The following is a 22391-nucleotide window of genomic DNA, read 5'->3' as shown; positions in this document are numbered from 1 at the left end:
TCACCTTTTACGGCAAGCATGGGTTGCTGAAGACCTTTTCTACCCCGGAATCTTCACGGGTCAATTGGATTTGAGCAATATATATATAGATAGATAGATAGATAGATAGATAGATAGATAGATAGATAGATAGATAGATAGTAATAATTAAATAAGTGGAGTAAGACCGAACCCAGTCTTTATTGGCTAGCGCTTTCAACTCGTACCACGTATGAGTCTCATCAGGCCATATTTTTGTAAATAAAACTATGAGCCTAAATTATGTTTTTTACAAAATAAAGCAACAAAAAAGCCTGATGAGATGAGTTATGTGTTACATATTCTATAACATAAAAAGCCTTCTTCTGAAAAATGTTAAATTTAATTCAAAACATGTATGAAAATGTCCGTACAAGAGACTGTCGCCATATTGACCCACAACTACTTGTGTGTGTCCAGCGCATCCACTAACACACTGACCCATAACTATGTGTTTTAAAGGGGCCGCCACAATATTGACCTCCTTGAACACACCTGGGAGATTCATATTGGCATACCTTTCATGACAAACAAGACACAATTTATGGAAAACAACCCCCTTATTTTACTGACTGACTAATGGACATGGTACAGAATAAATATCTATCTATCTATCTATCTATCTATCTATCTATCTATCTATCTATCTATCTATCTATCTATCTATCTATCTATCTATCTATCTATCAGTGTACCCCCCACCCCCTCTCTCGCTATTGACCTAGAAAATGCTTGAAAAAAGTAGTTATGCTTTTTTGTTGCTTTTGTAAATAACATATTTTAGGGTAATAGTTTTTATTTAAAAAATATCTGGTTTTGCAGCTGTTAAAAACATGTTCAAAATCCGGGATTCGAACCCGCACTCTCTCAGTCAAGCACTCTCTCAGTCAAGCAGTCTATGCAGTCTATGCAGTCATGCGATATATTAGGGTACGTGGTGATGTTGCACACATTGGGGTGGGGCGGGAGTGGGTGTTAATTTGTTAATTTTTTATTACCTGTGTTGTCATACCTGGACGCTGTGAGACGTTGCTTATACCATCAACACTGGTTGTATTTAGCTCCGAATCGTAAACAGCCGACGTATTAGGCTCCACGTATTAGATCTAGATCTATACCGTGCTGGAATTTATTGCTGAATGTGGCGTAAAATAACATACAATAGCTCGTTCATCAACTCGATCACGTTTCTCTCATGGAAGCTGTCGATTAGCTACGAATCTCAGTAATATCTTGTTTGGTCTTTTATTTTAGAGACGCTTTTATATATCTCTGCATGTCTTTAACCGAAAAACACAGTTATAGTCTGAAAGAAATTTAGATTACAGTTTAGATTGACGTTTCTATCCTGCTGGTAGAAGAGACCTTAACTAACCTCATACCAAGTGAAACTGCTAATTTGACAGCACGGTGTAATTTGAGAACCTCAAGTCTTTTGCATTAAATATTGATAACATGTATGTCAGATGCAGGCGATAGCTTTGTTGTCGAGGCCAACATTTAACATTCAGTAAAATTGTGAATGACACGCATGTATTTCACCCCCTGAAATGGTTGTTAAATGTTATGAAATTTTAACTTTGGGATGAATCTATCGTTGTTTCTGACATCACATTTATAAATATCAAATGAATTCGCGTTTTTATTCTCATCTTGTCGTGTGGTATTTGCGCATTGCAATCTCCTTACAGAGACGAAGGAGTCGCCATTAGGCATGTTAAGAATAGCCACGCGAGAAAGCGAGAATGCAACAAAATCACGTGACCTTTGCACACGGCTCTCTCTCTCTAACATTTTTGTTGAAACGTGTGCTGATGAAACTCGACGGATAATACACTGATAAACAAAGGATTTCAACAATCCCTAGGGGTACGTATAGTTAAAGTGTAGTTTATGTAATATGTAAATGTTTATGCATCTTTTCGATTGACTACATGATGTGGTAGCTGTGATTGAGTACATACTACATAGTAGAGTCGATCGACGTGCATTATGAAACCCGAGTAACATGTGCTTCATGCTCCTCAATCGTGTATTCCGAGTAGTATTTCGATTTGTGAATTGTAAGAAGCTGCTAGGAAAATGTACTGCAAATTGTCGTGCATGCAAGTAGGGTTTGTTTTGATTGGAATTCGTAACCACGCTGCCAAGGAAAATGGCGGATGCACGCCGGATAAAATGGCATGTCACGTGACTTGGTGCGTGCTTTGTTGTTATTGCAGGCCTGTGTTGATTGGTAATGTTATGAACCTGTGTTCAGCAGAGGTCATTGTCCTGATTTCCTGCACAAATTGAAGTCAGTATCATACTTAAAATAAGGTAGAATGAGTAATTAGTACATCATGTGCATTATAGATTGTATCTATGTTAACTTCATTTCTCTTCGCATCATCAGCCAATATTGGCTCGAACACAAATAAGTCTCATGGTTTGGAAACAATTGCGTGATATCGTCTGTGGTTATTTGGATGCGTTTCTCCTTACAGAATATCGTGGCAAGATTGTTTTTGGATCATGTTGATGTAGTATTGGGATTTGGTAAAAATACTTTATCGTTGTTTGAAGAAAGCAATTGGTGGATCAATTCATGCAAATTTAGAGCATGCTTTCTCTGTATTCTTAAAATCATGTAATAGTTAGGTCTTCAACAGGTTGAAACCTTTTCTGTATCCATCATATTACTATTAGTTTTTAAATTTTAATGCATTTTTTCCTATGTTATACTTCCCACTAAAATGTACCTTTGTTATATTGAACGTGAAAACTAAGGTAACACTTAAGCCAAAGGATTGAACGGTTATGCATACATATATAACTTTTGGAGGGGGAATACGCAGGGATTATCCTGGAAATTTTAACCTAAAAGAGAAAATCTCCCCTGGTCCAAAAGCAATGAGATTTTTTGGCGTGTGATGAGATTTTGCTAATTTTCAGAGATAATTCATCTTCACCATGTTCACACAGTGGGGAAACTGTATTTGATTTTTGGTACTTGTTGCAAGTAAAATTACCAGATTATATAGATATATCCTCGGATATCCTATTTTCCAACATTAATTATTCCACTGTGAATACATGTATTTAAAAATATTAGCATTGTTATTAACATCATTAACAAAAAATTACATTCGACTTATATTTCTGTTCATTGTCTACTTTAGGAGAAATTACACTAATATTTCTGTATTTCTGTTCATTGTCGACTTGATGGGGAATTATTCACGCGGACCATTATAGATCGTTTAGGAGGCATGTTTACCACCATCAGCTGTTCATTTCGTTGGCATGCAGGAGACAACAATCTGCAGTCATCAAAGTTTGACAAAGTGTGTTTAGATCGTAATTCAATATGTTTAGAGTGATGACATGAAATAGCGAATATTATTTACATTCCATTGCTTTCGTGAATTTTGCCGTCTTATTTCCGTCTGAAATGTGTACCATATCAGAGGCCGGGTCTCTGACCGTATCAAATGAAATCTTATCAATATGGACTTTTCAATTAACTAGAAGTGACAGTTCATTATACAATGATCATTGCTCAAGGTTCAATCCCCGGAAGTTGAAAGACTGTTGATATTCACAATGTTTAAGAGATACATTTGAATGATAAAGTCACAGATTTCTATTTTTATGGACAAATTTGGAAACAAATGTATCAGACCATATTCTAAAAACTCTAAATCCAACTTGCTGTTTGGCCACTAGAAATATTTCAAAATTTGTAATTCACGCAAGGTGGCCATTCTTGCACGAGGGTACGTTCATGAAAACTCTTCCACCGGTGCTGCCACCGGCTAGGCGAATCTCATCTGAAAAACGATCATTTCTGATCTGAATTTTGTAGATTATTATGGAGAAAGAGTTGTATCATGATGTATGTTCATTTAGTTTTTGTTTTGCTGTCATTCCAGCAGTAGGAACATGCTGAATATTTTGTACACATATTCATGATGATGTATTCAATATATCCTTGGCATGTGTTAAATACCATCTCATGTGCTATGTATAATCTATTAAATATGCTGTGCTTCTGTAGGTTATTGATGTTGGAATATTTTATAAAAATGTTTAATCATGGTAATATATCTTGGAACATGTTGAAGTGTTAATTACCGCATTCGACGTAATAAGCGCCCACTGCGATATTTGCTAATATATTGGCTAGCGAACAATCTCAATTAGCACCCCCTCCGATTGATCAATGTACAAAAGACTTATTCGCGTAAAATACGCACTCGTGTGTTATGTGCACCCTTAATTATGGGCAATTAAATGCTGGAAAAATATATATGTCGTATTTAAACATTTCAGGCTGTCAGCATAAACCACGAAATTTATCTTTCAACTCTGTTTTTTTTCCACCAAAATAATATTCTAATAAGAGCCCCCTATTTCTAATTTTCAGAGCGCCCTGGGCGTTTATTACGTCGAATACGGTATGTTGAAAAATATTCTACCTAGCTTTTATTCATATGTGGGTTTTCTCCTATTCTTCCAGAAGGATGGCTCATTTTGTCTACCCTGTAGCTAATGCAGCCCAGCCAGCCACTGCTTATCCCACAGCTCAAACTGCATATGTGGCAGCAGCACCACAGGCCGCCTATGCTACTGCGGCTCCCCGAGCAGCACAGGCCTACGAGAGCTACCAAGCAGCTCATGCAGCACCTCAGTATGCCTACACGACACGCACACAAGTAGCAGTCACGGTAAGTATAGCAAATAACATTGCTGAGACTATTGTGAGAGTTCAAAGTTATGATAGGGTTACCAGTAACCTATGCTTCTTGTGAGAGGCAACTAGATGGAGCATTTGATTAACCAACATTAAACAACACACAAACATGGTTTAAGAGATAAGAAATCTCCTAAATTTTAAACTTTTAACATTAGGGTTATATTTACAGAAATTAAATTGGGTATTCGTGGTCTTCTCTTATAACATTTCAACCTAGGGATCAACTAAATCTTTAACTTGTGACAAGAATTCCTGTGAATTTCCTGCTTAATTCGAACACTTGTTGTGTATGATGTGTATTCAAATGTGTTTTGTGCATATTGTTTTATGCGTGGGTCATTAATAATCCAGCTTACAGTAGGAGGCATGTGCATCAATGTATTGTTGATTGTCTGGTCTAGGTTTGGTCTTGCAGCATGCAACAGTACAGCTGGAATATTCAAATGCTTAGTGTAGAACAATATTGTCCTTTGGCAAATGTGGCATTGTCACACCAACATCTTCGTCGATCAAAAGCATGTAGAAATAGGTACAGATAGTTATGTTTGAACAATTGTTTGTTGTAGCCTGCAGTGACGTATGATCAAACTAAAGCGTACTACCAACCGGCGCAAGCTACTGCATACACAGCAGCAGAAACACACTATCAAGCAGGTATTGTACCATGTTATGTCTGATAAGTAATTCCTCCGAGTAGTTGTGTAACAATACAGCGGCAATCAGTATCTTTGGGATGCAAGGTTGTACCCTTATCAATGAAGACATCTTGTCAGACTCTCATCATTTTGCCATGGTGGATAACATGGTCAGTTGGTATTGTATGGGTACTTGCATGTAGCTTTGTGACGAAATCATTACAATGTTTGTTATTCATCATTTGAAGTGACTTGTTAGCAAGAAACAAGATCATTATAATTTCTCAAAGAAAATCTTGTACGGTAGGATGATGCTATAGAGCATGAAGAATTGGTTAAAATTTTCAGAGCAGTGTTGTGACAGAAATAGCTGCCTGACAGCTAAAATTCAGTCAGGTAAAATGTTCTGAAAGGTCCCAGGCCTGACTGGCTCCTGACATTTTTTCGATTATATTTTTACGCATACCTAGTTGAGCAAAGTAAAAGGTTCTCCCATTTCAGTAGATCTATAGGACATTCCAATATCAAATTAATATCCGTAACAAATCAAGGTTGCAAGATAGGCGTTGCCCCCTTCATAACTAGTGACTCATGATTTACAATTTGGGTTTACTTTAATAATACCTTCAGAGAATCAAATTTCTGGAAAATTAAACTGTCGCATATTTAAGCCAGTAAAATTTGAAACTGAGGGCCAGCTAGCCCACCTGACAGTAATATTTTAAGACTTTTACCCACTGGACAGAAGTGATGCATTTGATGGAAATACTGATTGTATCAAAAGTTGAGTCTTGTGTAGAATATGGTAATGTAGGTCCTACTGAGTCTTGTGTAGAATATGGTAAAGTAGGTCCTACTGAAAGTTGTCTGTTTGTTACACCTCTACTGCATGCCATTCAGCTCCATGTTCAGTGTTGTGTGTACAGTCCATCAGCATGAGCAGTAAAGTTTTCATCAGTAATAAACAATAACACACAAGAGTGGTTCCCTCCAAAGCCAAACCGGCCTACAGTACGAGTTCCTCCTACAACACAGCTCAAAGACAACTTGCCCAACCCAAGGCACAGCCTGCAGTACAGGTGACGACAACAGCCTATGTGTACCCAGCCACAACATCGCCCGCAGTGACAACATACACCCAGGCAAGCTATGCGCCAACCACAACGCAGTCCTCATTTTCAGGTATGTGTACATTTAAATCAACTACAAAACCATGTGTCGTAATCATCAAGAAACAATATATCTTCGTATTATTACGTAATAAGGTTAGCATTGTCAGCCAAATCATGTATCTTTTGTCCTTATGTCAATTTTTATTAAAACATTTGTTGTTATTTCTGTCTCTTCAGTTTTTGTTTTATAATGTATACAGAACTAAGAGGGAATGCAATTTCTATTGAAGGGTGAGACTTTCCATGCTGTGATTTAATCCTTTTGGCAAATTTTTGTATTCAGGGATTAATGGTAACAGCAGCGCACAAACTTGGAACAAGTACAGTATCTCTCCAGGCAAGTGTTTTCAGGAAAGTACTTGCCTGGTTGGGCAAATGCTATATCCTTGAGTAAATGATAATTCCACACCATATTTGTTTCATTGATGTCTTAAATTGATGGAAAGATCCCGTTATGTTTGACATGTGTTAGCACATGGGACCATGGGAGCAGTGCTACTTTACACTTGTCAGAGGGGTACACAAAGTATGTGATCTAGACTACTAGTTGTTGGACTTTCATTTTTTGTGGAAGCCTCGCTGGCTGAGTGGTTAGTTTGCTAACTTTGTGTGCTGGCGATTAGGTGCCTCACTCTGAGAGTGTGGGTTCGAATCCTGGATGGGACTCAACCCCCAAAAGTACTAGAATTTGTACTTTACTAAGAAAGTGTTATCCCAAATATAACGTTTGTTACATGTGTTATCACATTCTCATTTCATTCACATGTGTTCATAAGTGTGGTTATCTAGAATATACTTAATTGCTTGACTAAATGTATGAAAGGGCCAGTCAAATTTTTTTAATGTGTTTAATACTGCAGTAGAATCACATTTGTTGAATTATGTTCGAGGTATTTCTGTATTAGGTATTAAAATGTAGATTGTTTCTAGTAGTCGCAATAGTAGGTATTTTTTATTTGTAGAAATATGTGTATGATTGAATCTGTCGATTGGTCATAAGAAGTTAGTACCTAAAAGTAATAATATGACTGATACAAGTGATAGCTGAAAATGGTGTTAACAGATGTTAAGATCACATATATAGCTGTAAATGCAGATGGTCCAACTTTAACCTGTTTACAGGGATTAAATAGGATCATCTGTGTAGGGAATAAATGCTTGTACTACTGGCTTTGTGGGGTGATAGACATGCTCTGGACCAGTATTGTATATGTTGATAATTTTTAGTTCAGAAATTTGATTTGAAGATAAATGTATATTAGACCACTTCCTTGACACATTTTGTGTATGTTTGATAATGTTAAGGTCAGAAATGCCAATTCATTGATAAGACTTTGTTTTATTACCATTGTCAGATAATTTGTACCACCCAGAGAGGTAGTTAACCTTTATTTGGCGTAGAGCGTAAGTATTTGTTGAGTTATGGTGATATTGACTGCAGGCTATGATGCTGCTCTGTACACAGCGGCCACCTCGTACTATCAGCAGCAGCAAGCAGTGAAGACGGCTGGGACCTGGGCGGTCAAGAAACCTGGTGTGCCATTCAAACCCCGGCCCAAGGGGCCTCCCAAACAACCTCAGCTTCACTACTGTGATGTCTGCAAAATCAGCTGTGCTGGACCCCAGGTAGTAGTGGATCCACTTTCCTTGGGTCAAATGGCCAATGTGTGCTATTAGTTTTGAAAAAAATACATAATTTGATTTCAAATTTCTGATTTTTGTTTGAACATGTTGAACATACTTTATGCTTGGCTTAACTGAGCAGTGTTGGATGGCCTCGGTCTTGGCTGTGTGTCACAACCTCTTTTAAGTGACAAATAAAGCTGGGGGTAGGAAGATTTTGTTAATGAATAGTTTGTTCAGAAATATGCCCCAAATGAATAGTTTGGCAGTGGTGGAAAAAGAATAGTTTGTTTTTGTGAAAAATACCCAAGCGTCACAAATTTGGTTGATAGTGAAAATGAATAGATTGTTTGATGGTGCTCAGTAAATTGATAGATTGTTGGATATGGCTGGGGGAAAATACAAATCGAATGGATGCTCCCTGAGGTTTTCACCATTGAACAGTAAAAGTGATGACATGTCATCCAGTAGGGCATGCTGGGTTTGGATGCAATTCCAATGGTTATGAGAATCAGGAAGTCAGCCATCCTATTGATGGAGATCAAATGCTCTATAGATATGCTTATGAAATATCCCTTTGAAATTTGCCTGATCTATGGTATAAGTTTGCAGAGGAGGCAACATATTACACAGAATTACAAAGCACTTTCTGATTATTCTGATATGATTAGAAAAAAATAGATGAATTATGTGTTCTTTTCTCTGCCAATTGTTCAGTCAAGTGAAATCCCATAGGTCACAATTAGCATCATTGATTGATAAGCATTAGTGAAGTTATTAGGAAAGTATTATTTGACGCAGCGTAATTCCTTCCTTGTGTGCATCACTCTGGTTTGTATTCCTAAAACTATCAAATGTATTTTTCCAACTGAATGTTACATCAGAATAGGCCTCGGTGTTACATGATTGTAAAGGCTGACTGGTAAGGTGGACACACACGTTACATGGATGATTTCATCGGGGGTGTCTTTTCTCCCTGTGATATGGGTGTTTGTGAGGCACAGAGTCATCTATTTTCTAATCTCATTAAATTCAGTTCTTAATTCTTGCTACTGCAAAAACTAAATTTGATAACATCCAGTTACAGGTCATGTACATTCGACCTTTCGCGAACTTTGACCGACTAATGAAATGACTAACATGAAGTCAACATTAGCCAATCAGAAAGCAGTTGTCTCTAGCTATACCATGTATACAGCACTAGTTTTGAACTGGCAACTAATCTTTGAAAAATATGTCCACATAACCTTCTGGAATGTCTAATAGATGGCCTAAATTGTATGGCAGTACTTCCCACGGGCAATGCAAATTCTCTTCCATTCAAATGTTTATCCCACTGAAAGGTTGTTTGAATGTGACACGTAAAAGGATGTCCTCAGATCTTTGTTTAGCAGTAGCGAGAACCAAGATCTGATTTTAATGAGATTTTTTATTTACTGGCAACAGTGATGTAACATAGCTTACCAGGGCTTTGACAAAAACAAAGCATACAATGTGATCAATACATGTGAGAAATAATTATCCCAATACAATGAGTATCACAATATTTGACAGTAAGGACACAAACAAAAAGTTTTCATGGCTGTCTTACATAACTCCAAACCACCCATTTCTTCTTCAGTACTGCCGTTAGATCATGCAGTTATCCATGTAACTATTTGTTCCTGTTATCTATTCATGAATGCAGTAGTAAAAGAAAACTTATAAATGGTTGGAGTTCAAATAGTGCAAAAACCGATGACAAAACAACTACTAAATAAATATCTGTTGCCATTGTCATTATGTGCATTTGGACACATTATGTTTTGTCCTTTGATGCAGTTCAAACAATTGCTTCCGCCCGGAGAGCGGAAGGTTCGTGGTTTGATCCCCGGCCAAAAGACGTTAAAATATGGTACTTGTTGTTACCCTGTCTGGCGCTCCGCATTGAGGGGCTAAAACAAGGACTGGTCGGCTCGGAGTCAGTATACTGTGTCTGAGTGGGGTATTCATGTTAAACTGCGGCATGGTATCACAGTGAGCTAGCACTATAAATCGGCATCAGTCCAGACTAGTACAAGCAGCAACACACACACACGTGCATGCACGTCGCTATATAAGTGCAATAATCTTGGACGCGACGTTAAACCCAATTTCACCTCACCTCACCTCAAACAATTGCTAAATAAATATTTGCTTGTGTAAAATTGTCCTGCGTGCTGATGCATCAGTGCCCTGGTCCATGTTGTTCCTGTAGTCCGGTGTGTGTGTTGTCAGACATACCGGGAGCATCTGGAGGGTCAGAAGCACAAGAAGAAGGAGCAGGCCATGAAGGGTGGGGCGGCCCCTGCTGCTAGAGGTCACAACCAGTTGAGGTGCGAGCTGTGCGATGTTACCTGTACGGGAACCGACGCATATGCGGCTCACATCAGAGGAGCGAAGCATCAAAAGGTAGGCTATGGAACTACTGCTCTATGGTCATCATCTGTCTGTCTGTCCATCCATATTTCGTTTCTGGAGCATAACTTGAAAACCGTGAAAGGTTTTCTGTCCACACATGCTACATGTATTAACCAGGGCCTGAAGTGGTGCCTTTTGCAATTTAGGAATGTTTCAATTTTCCCTGTTTCCATTGAAAAAAGTTAAGACTCAGCTGAATTGGAGGTAGGTGTCGTTTCAGTGTAGAACTAGAAAACTGTTCAACATCTTTCATCCAAACTTGGTACATGTATTAATCGGGCTGAAGTGTCTTTTGCTATGTAGGAATTAAAAAAAAACCCAAACTTTTTTTCTTCTTGTTTCCATGGCAACAAGTTGGACTTTGGCGCTGTTTGTAGTGGTGTTTTTGTCCGAACCATATCTCTAAAACTAATAGGTACTCATTCTTGAAACTGTACACACACACAGACCAGGTTGTCAACTGGTGCTTTTTGCTGTTTAGGGATTTAAAGAATCTATATTTTTTCCTTTTCCATGGACTTTGAATTTGACTCTGTCATAGTGGTGTGTATCTCACATACATATACAAAGTTCCGAATCCCATTCCCATGGTATTGTTTTTATAGCACAATAACTACTCTTGTACACACTATGCAGACAGACCGATTAGATAGAAATTCTCTCATCAAGTTTGACTATAACAGTCAGATGATTTGTTCTTTCGAATTTGTTGGGGCCAGGGGGGATTTGTTGTCATCTGATGTCTCTTGTTTGATTAATAAGGGACGTCAGGTTGTAGTTGACATGAGTGTGAAAGGAAAGAGTGAGCTGTATTATCAGTATGTTGCTAATCGAGGTTAATTTTTTCTGCAATACGTTTCACAATAATAGCCAAAGATAGCTGCCTATTTTTATTTTTTTAATAAGTAAACACTGGTGTCCAAGCATCTTGTTTTGTTCTATATTTGAACCTCAATTCATACATTGATGTTACAGATTGCTTCTGAATTCAAAATTTAGAAATTATACAAATTTATCATATGTATTGCAATATGGCCTTGTGGATTGCAAAATATTGTGATACGGTGTCCTCCCATTAGTTAGACGTCCCAATAGTTAGACAGCATATAACAACACTATAAACGGTTGAGTGCACACCGATCCTTATGCTTGTTACCTCAGACTTTAAAATGGAATAGTCCAGATAGCTTTAAAAAGATACTTTAATATTAACTTAACATTTAATAACTTTTACAGTTTATTTATCCCTGACGAAGTAAGTGTCCACAAGCATCTTAATACTCAATAGCAGACTTGTCACCCTAGTGCACTGATCTTTGAGGCGTACCAGGCGGTTCTCTGTCTCTCTGTAGATTCTCTTACGGCAGCGTAGTGCCGCACCAAAGTTCAATTGCATCACCTTAGTCCTTTCACTGAACTCGACTTTCTGGATGACTTCAATGAATCTGTAGATGTTAGGGTGAACATGTGGCAGTAGGTAGTTCAGTCAGCTGTGGAATCCCTCAAGGTTGTTGTTGGTTCTGGGTCCATCAGTTTCGAAATGGTTCCACATCTCCAATGTGTGCAGGTTTGCCTCTCGCAGTTTCTGTTGTTAATATATCCATCTAATATCAACTGCCTACTTCCACGCCCAGAGATGATGTACTCTTCTTTCCTTAAACCAGCCATATCGATACAGATCATGACACGTACCCCAAGATCATGTTTGATGAGCAGATAATCTAAACTCAACTCCTTTAACTGATCATACAGTAAGACAATTAAGCTACTCCATAGTTTACATAGTTAATCTCATGCCTATTGAACCTGTGCTGAGAGTAAGGTAATTTAGGATAATTAAACGAAATTGTAACATATATACTCCCTAAACTGTGAGTCCCCTATCCCTACTCAGTACTAAATTCTAATTAGGACTGATCCATTACACCTGTAGGGATATTCCGTCTTTGCCCAAATAAAATTGTCTAACAATTGGGACGTCTAACTAATGGGACGTCTAACTAATGGGATATAACCTGTGATACACTTTAAACCTCCAATAACAAAGTTGATGGGTGCTTGTTTTATCCGTCATGTTAAAGTTACAAATGGAGGTTGTCCCTTGTCTCAACTGTTGTAGGACCCGTCAGCAAGATCTACATACCTACACTCGTGTTAGTGGCCTACCATCTTCCAGTGGCAAGAGTGTTAACTGACTATAAAAGTCCAGTTTCCACCCTTGCTGAACTTGGCTGGTATTATGGAGTTACATTTTGGCTGGACTAACGAGTCCATGCATAGTCCAATCAAAATCTGCCGTACAGATTTCGGTTGATTGCAGGATTTGCAAAGCATGTGCACCGCCAACTCGTTGTCAGCAGATATTTTCCCGTTTTATCACAATGTAGACCTTGATTATCGATCAGATCGTCCTGACTGGGCGCCAACATTTTGTGTGAAGCAAACACAAGTGATGCGAGAGGTGGAATCTGATTGGTCCATAGCAGAGGCTTAGAAGGTTCTTAACTGGTAATAGCCACTGGTCAGCCCAGTAAATCCAGCCTAGTTCGGCAAGGGTTGAAACTGGACTTTTAAAGTCGGTTAACTCTCTTGCCTCGGAAAGATGGTCGCCTACTTATTTAATAGCAATTTGGTATTTATAATAGTGAAACAATAAAATATTGTTTCCACTGATGACTAAAATGAGTTGTTCATAGTTTCAATATGAGGAAGTGTTTATCAGCAACTAGAGAACATCTACATACCTACTCATGTGGCCTACAGGTGCTGAAGCTGCACACAAAGCTGGGCAAGCCCATTCCCTCGACTGATCCTGTGATAGTGTCCAACTCCCCAGCCACCACCACGACAGCCAAGTCCACGGGCAGCGCAGCCACTGTCACGTCTGCAGGGGGCAAGGCCATCATTGGGAAGACTGTGGCAACAGCAGCACAGCAACCAGCCAAGAAAGTGCTTGCAGCGCCCAAAATTACATTTGTTGGTGAGTTGGTGATGTGTTTTTTTCCACCAGATGAGCTGTTATCATATGTTGCATGGAAGTTAGTTCCTTTGGGCAGGTAGAGAACAAATATGGATACCTTTGTGGCTGTTTTGAAAGACTCGAAATTCAGGCATCAAGATTCATGATGGCGTCCCAGTTGTCTAAGGGACTAATTTGCTGTGCAGAAACCTATGATTGTGGTTTAAATACCAGATTCTGGGTTAAATACCAGATTCACCCTCATTATCTGTCCAGGTTTGTCCAGGTTTGCATCCTACCTGTGCCTGAGGGTTTCACCAAATTAGTAAACATCTATGTTTTCCTCCCACAAGGCTGACACTGTGATATGACGAAAGGTCTGTTTAAAAGCAGTATGGGGGCGTGGGTGGCCCAGTCGTCTGAGGCGCTGCGATTAGCTGTGCAGAGTTGCATCCCTTGGGCATGCCAGAAACCTATTATTTTGGGTTCAAATCCGATTATGTTTCTAGGTTTGTCAGCACCATACCCGTGCTTGGGGTTTCACCAAAGTGATAAACGTCTGAGACCTGCATCACTTTGGGCTTTCTTCCCACATTAAACTGACATGCCGTGATATAACTGGTATACTGTTAAAAGCGGTGTTAAACCAAACTCACTCATTCCAAAAGGTGTTGAACCCAACACTATCTCATGCATAATGCCCTGCCATGATATTGCTGGAATATTGCTAAAAGTGGCGTAAAACCGTACTCTCGCTCACTCACTCACACATAATGGTTGCTCTATAACTGTTGGAAGGAAGCTGAACTATCTGTCTTTAGAATTGTTTGTTATGGAGGTTTGAGCATGGTTCAACCTTGAAATATAAAATTTGCAACTGTAGTGTAACCTACCAGTCCCATGTTTCATTAGATGTAGAGATGCATGACTGACTCTTGACTGTTTAGGAGGCACACAGCTGAAGACAACAGGCGCTAAGGCAGAGGAAGTGAAGGTAGAGAGCATCAAGGTGGACCAGATGCCAGCCTCGTCCTCCGTAGCAGATTCGGACGGTGAGCCAATTTCTAACGCTGAATCTAAAAAGAACTTGAATTAAACTCTTCAGTTCCCCAGCTTTTCTAATATTAATTATGTGTGGTTGATATGTCGTTTGGTGTGTGATATATATGTTGTGCAAAATCGTAATAATTGATTATTGATTTGGTTATTTCAGAGCTGGATGCAGATGGGGATAAGTTGAACATTCTTGGAGAGAAAGATGTAGCTCCAGTTGGTGAGTATTAGTGAATAGTGTGTGAAACTAACCAGAGCAGTGTCCCTTTGGTGGCAGGATCGTCCGGTTGTAGGCTCAAGTTCAATGTTCCACCAGATTGTGATCCTTCGTTCGTGAGCACATGGGTTTCACCAAGGGGTGCACAAATATAGCCTGGTTCACATGGGTTTTCTTACCCCATTTTTACTGACACAATTTTTTTAAGGTTGCATCAAGCTTAGTGGCTGAAACATTGCTGATTTATCTCACTCACTGATGATGTTGATGTCGCTCAATGGCTGTAACATTGCTGATGTCACTGATGTTGATGTCACTGTTGTTGCTGTCGCCCAATGGCTGAAACATTGCTAATGTCACTGATGTTGCTGTCACTGATGATGTTGATGTCGCTCAATGGCTGTAACATTGCTGATGTCACTGATGTTGATGTCACTGTTGTTGCTGTCGCCCAATGGCTGAAATATTGCTAATGTCACTGATGTTGCTGTCACTGATGTTGCTGTCACTGATGTTGATGTCATTGATGTTGCTGTCGCTCAATGGCTGTAACATTGCTGATGTCACTGATGTTGATGTCACTGTTGTTGCTGTCGCCCAATGGCTGAAACATTGCTAATGTCACTGATGTTGCTGTCACTGATGTTGCTGTCACTGATATTGCTGTCACTGATGTTGCTGTCGCTCAATGGCTTAAACATTGCTGATGTCACTGTTGTTGATGTCGCTCAGTGGCTGAAACATTGCTTACACTCATACACTCACTGTTGTTGATGTCACTGATGTTGATGTCATTGATGTTGCTGTTGCTCAATGGCTGAAACATTGCTGATGTCACTGTTGTTGATGTTGCTCAGTGGCTGAAACATTGCTTACACTCACTGTTGTTGATGTCACTGTTGTTGATTTGCACTGTTGTTGATGTCAATGTTGTTGATGTCACTGTTGTTGATGTCACTGTTGTTGATGTCGCTCAGTGGCTGAAACATTGCTTACACTCACTGATGTTGTCACTGTTGCTCAATGGCTGAAACATCTCTGATGTCATTCACTCTTGTAGGGGCGGTCGGGTAGCCTAGTGGTTAAAGCGTTCGCTCGTCACGCAGAAGACCCGGGTTCGATTCCCGACAAGGTTACAATGTGTGAAGCCCATTTCTGGAATATTGCTAAAAGCAGCGTTAAACCATACTCACTCACTCACTCACCCACTCTTGTTTCTGCTTTTATTGTTTTTCTGATAGGATGTGTTAACTCCAACCCAAACTCAGCAACACTTCTATTACAGGTCATGAATACATTGAGGAAATGAAGAATGACCAGGGTAAAGTTATCAGTTTCAACTGCAAGCTCTGCGAGTGTAAGTTTAACGACCCCAACGCCAAGGAGATGCATCTAAAGGGTAGAAGACATCGACTACAGTATAAGGTAGGCTGAATTCATTAAGTACAAAATTAGCTGTTGAAACAGGAGCTCCACGACCTTGATTAGTTTTAGCTTGAGCTTGTGCCTTGTGCCTTGTGTGAGACTGTTATTATACCCCCGACCTTTTAGGTCGGGGTCATATAATTATACCAAGGTTCCGTCCATCCGTCCGAAAACTATGTCCACGTGATTTCTCTTAAACTATTCAGTGGATTCATCTCAAACTTAGTACATATAATCTGTGTCATATGGAGGGGCGCAGTCAAAAGAAAAAAACACTTTTTATTAATTTTCCATTTTTTAATGAATTTTTCAAACCTTAACCCTATCCATTATTTAATTTGAAACTACTGACACACTAGGCGGGTCGGGGGTATTAGTGAGCCACGCTCACTTTTGCCCTTGTTAGTCTCTGTTATTAGAACTTCATTTGACAGTTTAAGTCTTTTCTGATACAGTGATCCCTGTGTTGATGTGTTGAATTAGTTGTAAGGGGATACTTATTTGGATATCAATTTTATCTGTAAGTGTATAATGAAACTCAACACTGTAGATCTGCAATCTATTCAATGCTAAACATGAACTAGGCTGATCCAGTGATTTTAAAAAGAATATTGAATTTCTGCCTCATTGTCAACCTTAACCATGGTAATCTGGATAAATGTCCATGTTTCTGTAGCAGTGAGTTACTCATTTTGTATCAATATTCACTAAATTGTATCAAACAGCATGGGCATTAAACATTTAGATCAGGATTGCAATACAAGATGACGTGATTGATTGCATACAAGTTCAGTTTAGTTTGTTTGCTGAAGAAGTATGTTTGCTGTTGAAGTATGTTTGCTGTTGAAGTATGTTTGCTGTTGAAGTATGTTTGCTGATGAAGTATGTTTGCTGATGAAGTATGTTTGCTGTTGAAGTATGTTTGCTGTTGAAGTATGTTTTTTGAAGATGTATGTTTTTTGAAGACGTATGTTTGCTGATGAAGTGTGATGTGTTCCAGAAAAAGGTTGACCCCAACCTGCAGGTGGAGGTTAAGCCCAGTATCCGAGCACGCAAAGTTCAGGAGGAGAAACTGAGGAGGCAAGCTCAGAAGGAGGAGTTCTGGCGACGCAGAGAACAGGAGGAACGGTGGAGGGAAGAGATGAGGTAAACGACACATTGGAAACACCGCCATGATATGGCCAATGTTTTGTTGACAGCAGTGTAATACATCCAACCAACCACCCTTTAGGTAGAAATAAGATTTTTATCGCAAGTTTTACCTTTTTGACCTAGGATGGAAGAGGAGATGTACTGGGAGCATCAACGCCGCTACGAGATGATGGAGTATTATGAATGGCAGCGGCATCAGGGACCCCCAGGAATGATGCCGCCACGCCCATTCATGGGAGGGCCTGGACCAATGGTGAGATATCAAGTTTTATTTAGCTGTCTTTGTAGTCACGGATAAAGGATTTCTTAAAGTGTATTTCTCAGTATTATGCATACTTCAAGTGACAAAAAACTGTTGTCATTTGCATAGAGGTGTGTGAGTGCCTGTGCGTGTGACTTACAAAAGGGGAGTCACAAACTATTTAATGATCCTTACCCTCAGCATGGCATGTCATTAAGCTTGTATGGAAGTTTTTACAGTTTATCCTGACTGATCTCTTGTGCTTAATGCACTTTCAAATGTAATTACCTTCCCATTTTGGTCAAAGAGCAACCAAAGTAATAATGTCTATCGCTTCTTTTGGGACAAACGGTTGGTCTTGGACAATGTTTCGCCCATCGTAACAGTGCTCTTTTACATGTGGTTTGGCTTGCTGATGTAAAAATTCATGGATGGGAGAGTCTGCCTTTTACTGTCCTGTCGCAACATACCCTGTCTTGTGACAATCACAGTCTTTGGCCTTGTTGGTGTAAACCAGTCGTAAGAATGGTTATATATGACATGAGCCTGTGGAATGGGTTGTTTTGCATGTCAAATACTGCAACAAGGCTCCTTAATTGTTATTTGATTCCCTGTGCTATAATGAGAGAATAATGAAAGATTGTGCGCGTTGTGATGGAGCTTTCTTCGTAAACATTGCACACTGCTCACTTCCGTATAAACACTGGCAAGTGAAACACATGGATGAATGTTCATATGAAATAATCCATGTTGGGGTATTTCTATGAGACTCTTTCGTGTAAGAGACTGTGCTCCTAACTGATTCATGTGGGTGATAATTCTTGCATCATTATTGAATAAGATGTGGCAATGTCACACTCTAAAAGGAATAATGTACATCCTCAAAGCTTTGAAACTTGTGAATTGCTCTTTATGTCAATCAGTGGATTGTTGGTCCAGACTTTAGTGGACATTTTAGTCCACTAGTTCTTATGATGATAATATATAGCCAAAAAAAGGGTTATAGATCAGTTTTTACATGTTCCATGAATTCGTTATGACTTTGTTCATTTATATTGCAGCACATGAGAAAGCCAGATACAGCTGATGATCGCCATGTGATGTCCAAACATACTGCCATATACCCAACGGAAGCAGAGGTAGGCTTAGGTTGCCATAGTGATGGTTAGAGCATGGCGGTTGACAATTGTTATTGGGGCTGTAAAGGTACACTTTGTAGCAAGCTATAAAATACTGACCTTTAGTTTGACAGTAACATCAAGACTGGGTAAAGCATGTCAAGTAGCAGTATTCCATTCAAATGAATGATAAGGAACTCAGTTATGACTAATTTATTGACTTAAGGCATTTAGTCCTAAATTGACTTTTGGACCTGTTGCATATACTGTCAGAAAATAAAAGTTGACATATATTTTCATACCATATACATGACATATGCACTGATACTTCAATATTAGCAGGGTATATTCCAACTCAGTATTTTTAGAGTGAGCTCACTTTCATTAACAGCAGAACAAACTAATTATTACCATTATTTTAAAAGTTAAGAACTAGCTTGCTCTTATGTTATTTGTATTTTATTATGAACAACCGATGTAGTGGATAGTGTCTGCCTGTAGAGCAGAAGGTTTGTGGTTCTTACCAAAAGACGTTAAAAAACTGGTCAGCTCAGAGGCAGTATAATGCGCCTGAGTGGAGTATCCATGTTAAAACTGTGGCATTGCATCTTTGTGGGCTAGCACAACAAAACTGGTATATGTTCAGACTAGTGCAAGCAGCCACACACAACCTGCATGCACATTTCACTTTAAGTGCAATATCTTGAATGTAATATGAAACCCAGTTTCACCTCACCTCCGTTTGCATCCATTCAAGGTTTCTTTTGTGAACTGTCAGACTAACAAATAATTTCTGATAAGTCTCACTAACATTTTCTTGATTAACGAAAGTACCTTCCTAGTCACTGTCATCATCTGACACACCAATGCTGTATCTCACAACACAACCACTGACTATGCTAATATCAATTATTAGGTAAGAAAAGGTAAAGTATTTCTGACAGATGCAATAGATGTCTATAAATTATGTAATGCTCAAATTTGTTTGTATTTAAAATTAAATGGGAATGTGTGATTTTTTTTGTAATTTTGTTCCAGCTTCAGGCAGTACAGCTAATCGTGTCTTCTTGTGAAAGAGCGCTGAAGCAGGTCTCAGACTTCCTTGCCGACAGGTAAATTTATGCAATGTTTTCTTAGAATAGGTCCCTAGCAACCTATGCTGGTCATAGGAGGAGGCAAGGACGATGGGTGGCAGGCACTTTGACTTGGCTGCTTTTGTTTCCTCGTACTTGGACAATGTGGGACATTGCTCATAACGTCAGTCACAGGATTATCTGGTGTTGATTTGATTGTTTGCAGGGGGCACTGGTGGCCCAGTCGTCAGCTGCGATTAACTGTGCAGAGTTGTGTCCCTTGGGCATGCTAGAAACCTATGATTGTGGGTTGAATCCCGGTTCGCCTCAATTATGTTTCTAGGTTTGTGAGCACCATACCTGAGCTGACACGCCGTGATATAACTGGAATACTGTTAAAAGCGGCGTTAAACCTACCTAACTCACTCACTCACTCACTGATTGTTTGCAGGCCTCTATCATATAGCTTAATTACTTCTGAGTGAAGCATTAAACAGTTACTAGAACTGAATTACATAAGGAAGATAGTGAGGTATATGAGACCTAGTCTGTGTTGCAGTGATGCGCCGAAAGATGCCGAAGCCGAGAAAAAGGAAAAGAAAGAAGTAAAGAAGGAGACTGAAGCTAAGGAAGGGTAAATGGCAACGTTGAATTTGTATCTCTACATATGGTATCAAAGATTGTGTAATTGTCGGCGTCAAGCCCATGCCTTTTGGGCCAGGATCTGCAGTTACTCTCCCATTTTCGTCCTTTGTTATTCAGCAGCCACACATTCTCTTGGGTTTAACACGGCTGACATGCAGGGATATAATATAACCGAAGTACTGTTCGAATTAGCATTATGCACCCCACTCTGTTACTCCTCTCGGCATTTTGGATGAGAATAGGACCTCAGCAATTGATATAGCTCATAATAGGCCACTTAATGGATCGTATGACTCAGTGACTTGGTTGAATGTGTGACATTGTACCCATGTTGCTAATAATATCAATCACTAGATTGCCTGGTCCAGACTATTATTATTTTCAAGCTGCAGTCGTATACTTGGAATATTGTTGATTGTGACAATAAGCAGAGAAAACAAATCGAAATGTGTTCCTCCATTCCATGTTGAATGTTGAAGATTGTATGATTTCCTTGCAGTGAGAAGAAGAAGGACGATGACACCTCCCCGCGGGTCCTGAAGGGTGTGATGCGTGTTGGGGTCCTGGCCAAGGGGCTGTTGCTCCATGGAGATCTCAATGTCCATCTAGTCGTACTGTGTTCTGAGAAACCCACACGCACACTACTGGAGAGAGTGGCTGACGGACTGCCCAAACAGTTAGCTGTAGGTTGCACTTCACATGGAAGTAGTGTTATAGTGATAGGAAGCAAACTAATATAAGGGTAACGCTATTTTTCAGGGCATTATCATTTACAGAAGCCTGAGGTCTTCAATTAACTGCCCGACGAAGGAGGGCAGTTGAAAAGACCCAGGGCTTTCTGCAAATGATAATGCCCTGAAAAATAGCGTTATTATAGCTAAAATGGAATGGAAGATGGAGTTTGTTATCAAATATAAAGAAACAACAATATCAGTTTTGAAACATATACTGCAAACTACACGAATGTCACTGACACACTTTTACAAATATGTTAACGTCATAGAACAAACCAGATGACCTCACTATTCAACGTGACATCACCTATCCCTTTCCTATGACGTCACCTAACAACGGGCATGATAATGGCCCGTCGTCAAGCAATATGAGGGCATTATCAAGTTACAGTGGCCCACTCATTTCTGATAACATGCGGGCGGTTTAATGATAATTCTACCCATTTTAGCTATAATCCTTCATGGTAAATAAATTTGCTACTGCCTCTGCTCATGTATTTTTGTCATTTAAGTGAAAGCATGAAATCACAGGAAGTTAAGTCTCGTGACTACCTGACCGCCTCCGTGGTCTTGTGGTAGAGCGTCCGCCCGGAGAGCGGAAGGTCCAGGGTTCGATCCCGGGCCGCGTCATACAAAAAGACGTTAAAAGATTGTACTTGTCGTTACCCTGTCTGGCGCTCGGCATTAAGGGGCTAAAACAAGGACTGGTCGGCTCGGAGTCAGTATACTGTGTCTGAGTGGGGTATTCATGTTAAACTGCGGAATGGTATCTCAGTGAGCTAGCACTATAAATTGGCATCAGTCCGGACTAGTACAAGCAGCCACACACACACATACACGTGCATGCACGTCGCTATATAAGTGCAATAATCTTGGACGCGACGTTAAACCCAATTTCACCTCACCTCGTGACTACCTCTTCAACATTGGATATATGTAGCATGATACTATTCACTTTATTGCTCAGCTGGCCATAAGGACTGATAGGTAGATGTCTGGCTTCTCCTTAAATCAGTTTACTGTGACTTGAAACTTGAAGTTTTGAATACTGGATTACTAAATGTAAAAGAGTTACTAAGATATTTGTGTAACAGAAATAAGGCAGGTTTTAAAGAGTAAGACATGGCCATTAGTTAGCTGGCCATAACA

At 39.5% G+C, this 22391-nt stretch overlaps 1 protein-coding gene across 8 annotated transcripts in view; it reads left to right on the top strand.

The window, feature by feature from the left end:
- The first annotated feature begins 1751 nt into the window (after positions 1 to 1751).
- LOC124134058 (zinc finger RNA-binding protein-like) overlaps positions 1752 to 22391 on the top strand; it is a 31037-nt gene continuing 10397 nt past the window's right edge. For 2 of the 8 annotated variants that reach the window (XM_046498687.2, XM_046498686.2), the window contains exons 1-17: positions 1752 to 1887; positions 4520 to 4727; positions 5323 to 5410; positions 6388 to 6573; positions 6847 to 6900; positions 8005 to 8189; positions 10443 to 10616; positions 13389 to 13605; positions 14532 to 14636; positions 14798 to 14857; positions 16140 to 16279; positions 17280 to 17425; positions 17555 to 17684; positions 18734 to 18811; positions 19829 to 19902; positions 20423 to 20497; positions 21008 to 21191. In XM_046498687.2, the coding sequence (XP_046354643.1) occupies positions 4524 to 4727; positions 5323 to 5410; positions 6388 to 6573; positions 6847 to 6900; positions 8005 to 8189; positions 10443 to 10616; positions 13389 to 13605; positions 14532 to 14636; positions 14798 to 14857; positions 16140 to 16279; positions 17280 to 17425; positions 17555 to 17684; positions 18734 to 18811; positions 19829 to 19902; positions 20423 to 20497; positions 21008 to 21191 (2100 nt within the window). In that variant the 5' untranslated portion in view covers positions 1752 to 1887; positions 4520 to 4523. Of the gene's footprint in view, positions 1888 to 4519; positions 4728 to 5322; positions 5411 to 6387; positions 6574 to 6846; positions 6901 to 8004; positions 8190 to 10442; positions 10617 to 13388; positions 13606 to 14531; positions 14637 to 14797; positions 14858 to 16139; positions 16280 to 17279; positions 17426 to 17554; positions 17685 to 18733; positions 18812 to 19828; positions 19903 to 20410; positions 20498 to 21007; positions 21192 to 22391 lie in introns of all 8 variants that reach the window. The other 6 variants (XM_046498684.2, XM_046498682.2, XM_046498690.2 and 3 more) reach the window with 5 other exon arrangements.

This window comes from Haliotis rufescens, unplaced genomic scaffold, assembly GCF_023055435.1.
Source record: "Haliotis rufescens isolate VD_foot unplaced genomic scaffold, xgHalRufe1.0.p SCAF_1, whole genome shotgun sequence".
In the NCBI taxonomy this organism is placed as follows: domain Eukaryota; kingdom Metazoa; phylum Mollusca; class Gastropoda; order Lepetellida; family Haliotidae; genus Haliotis; species Haliotis rufescens.
This window is presented reverse-complemented; position numbering and strand designations above follow the sequence as displayed.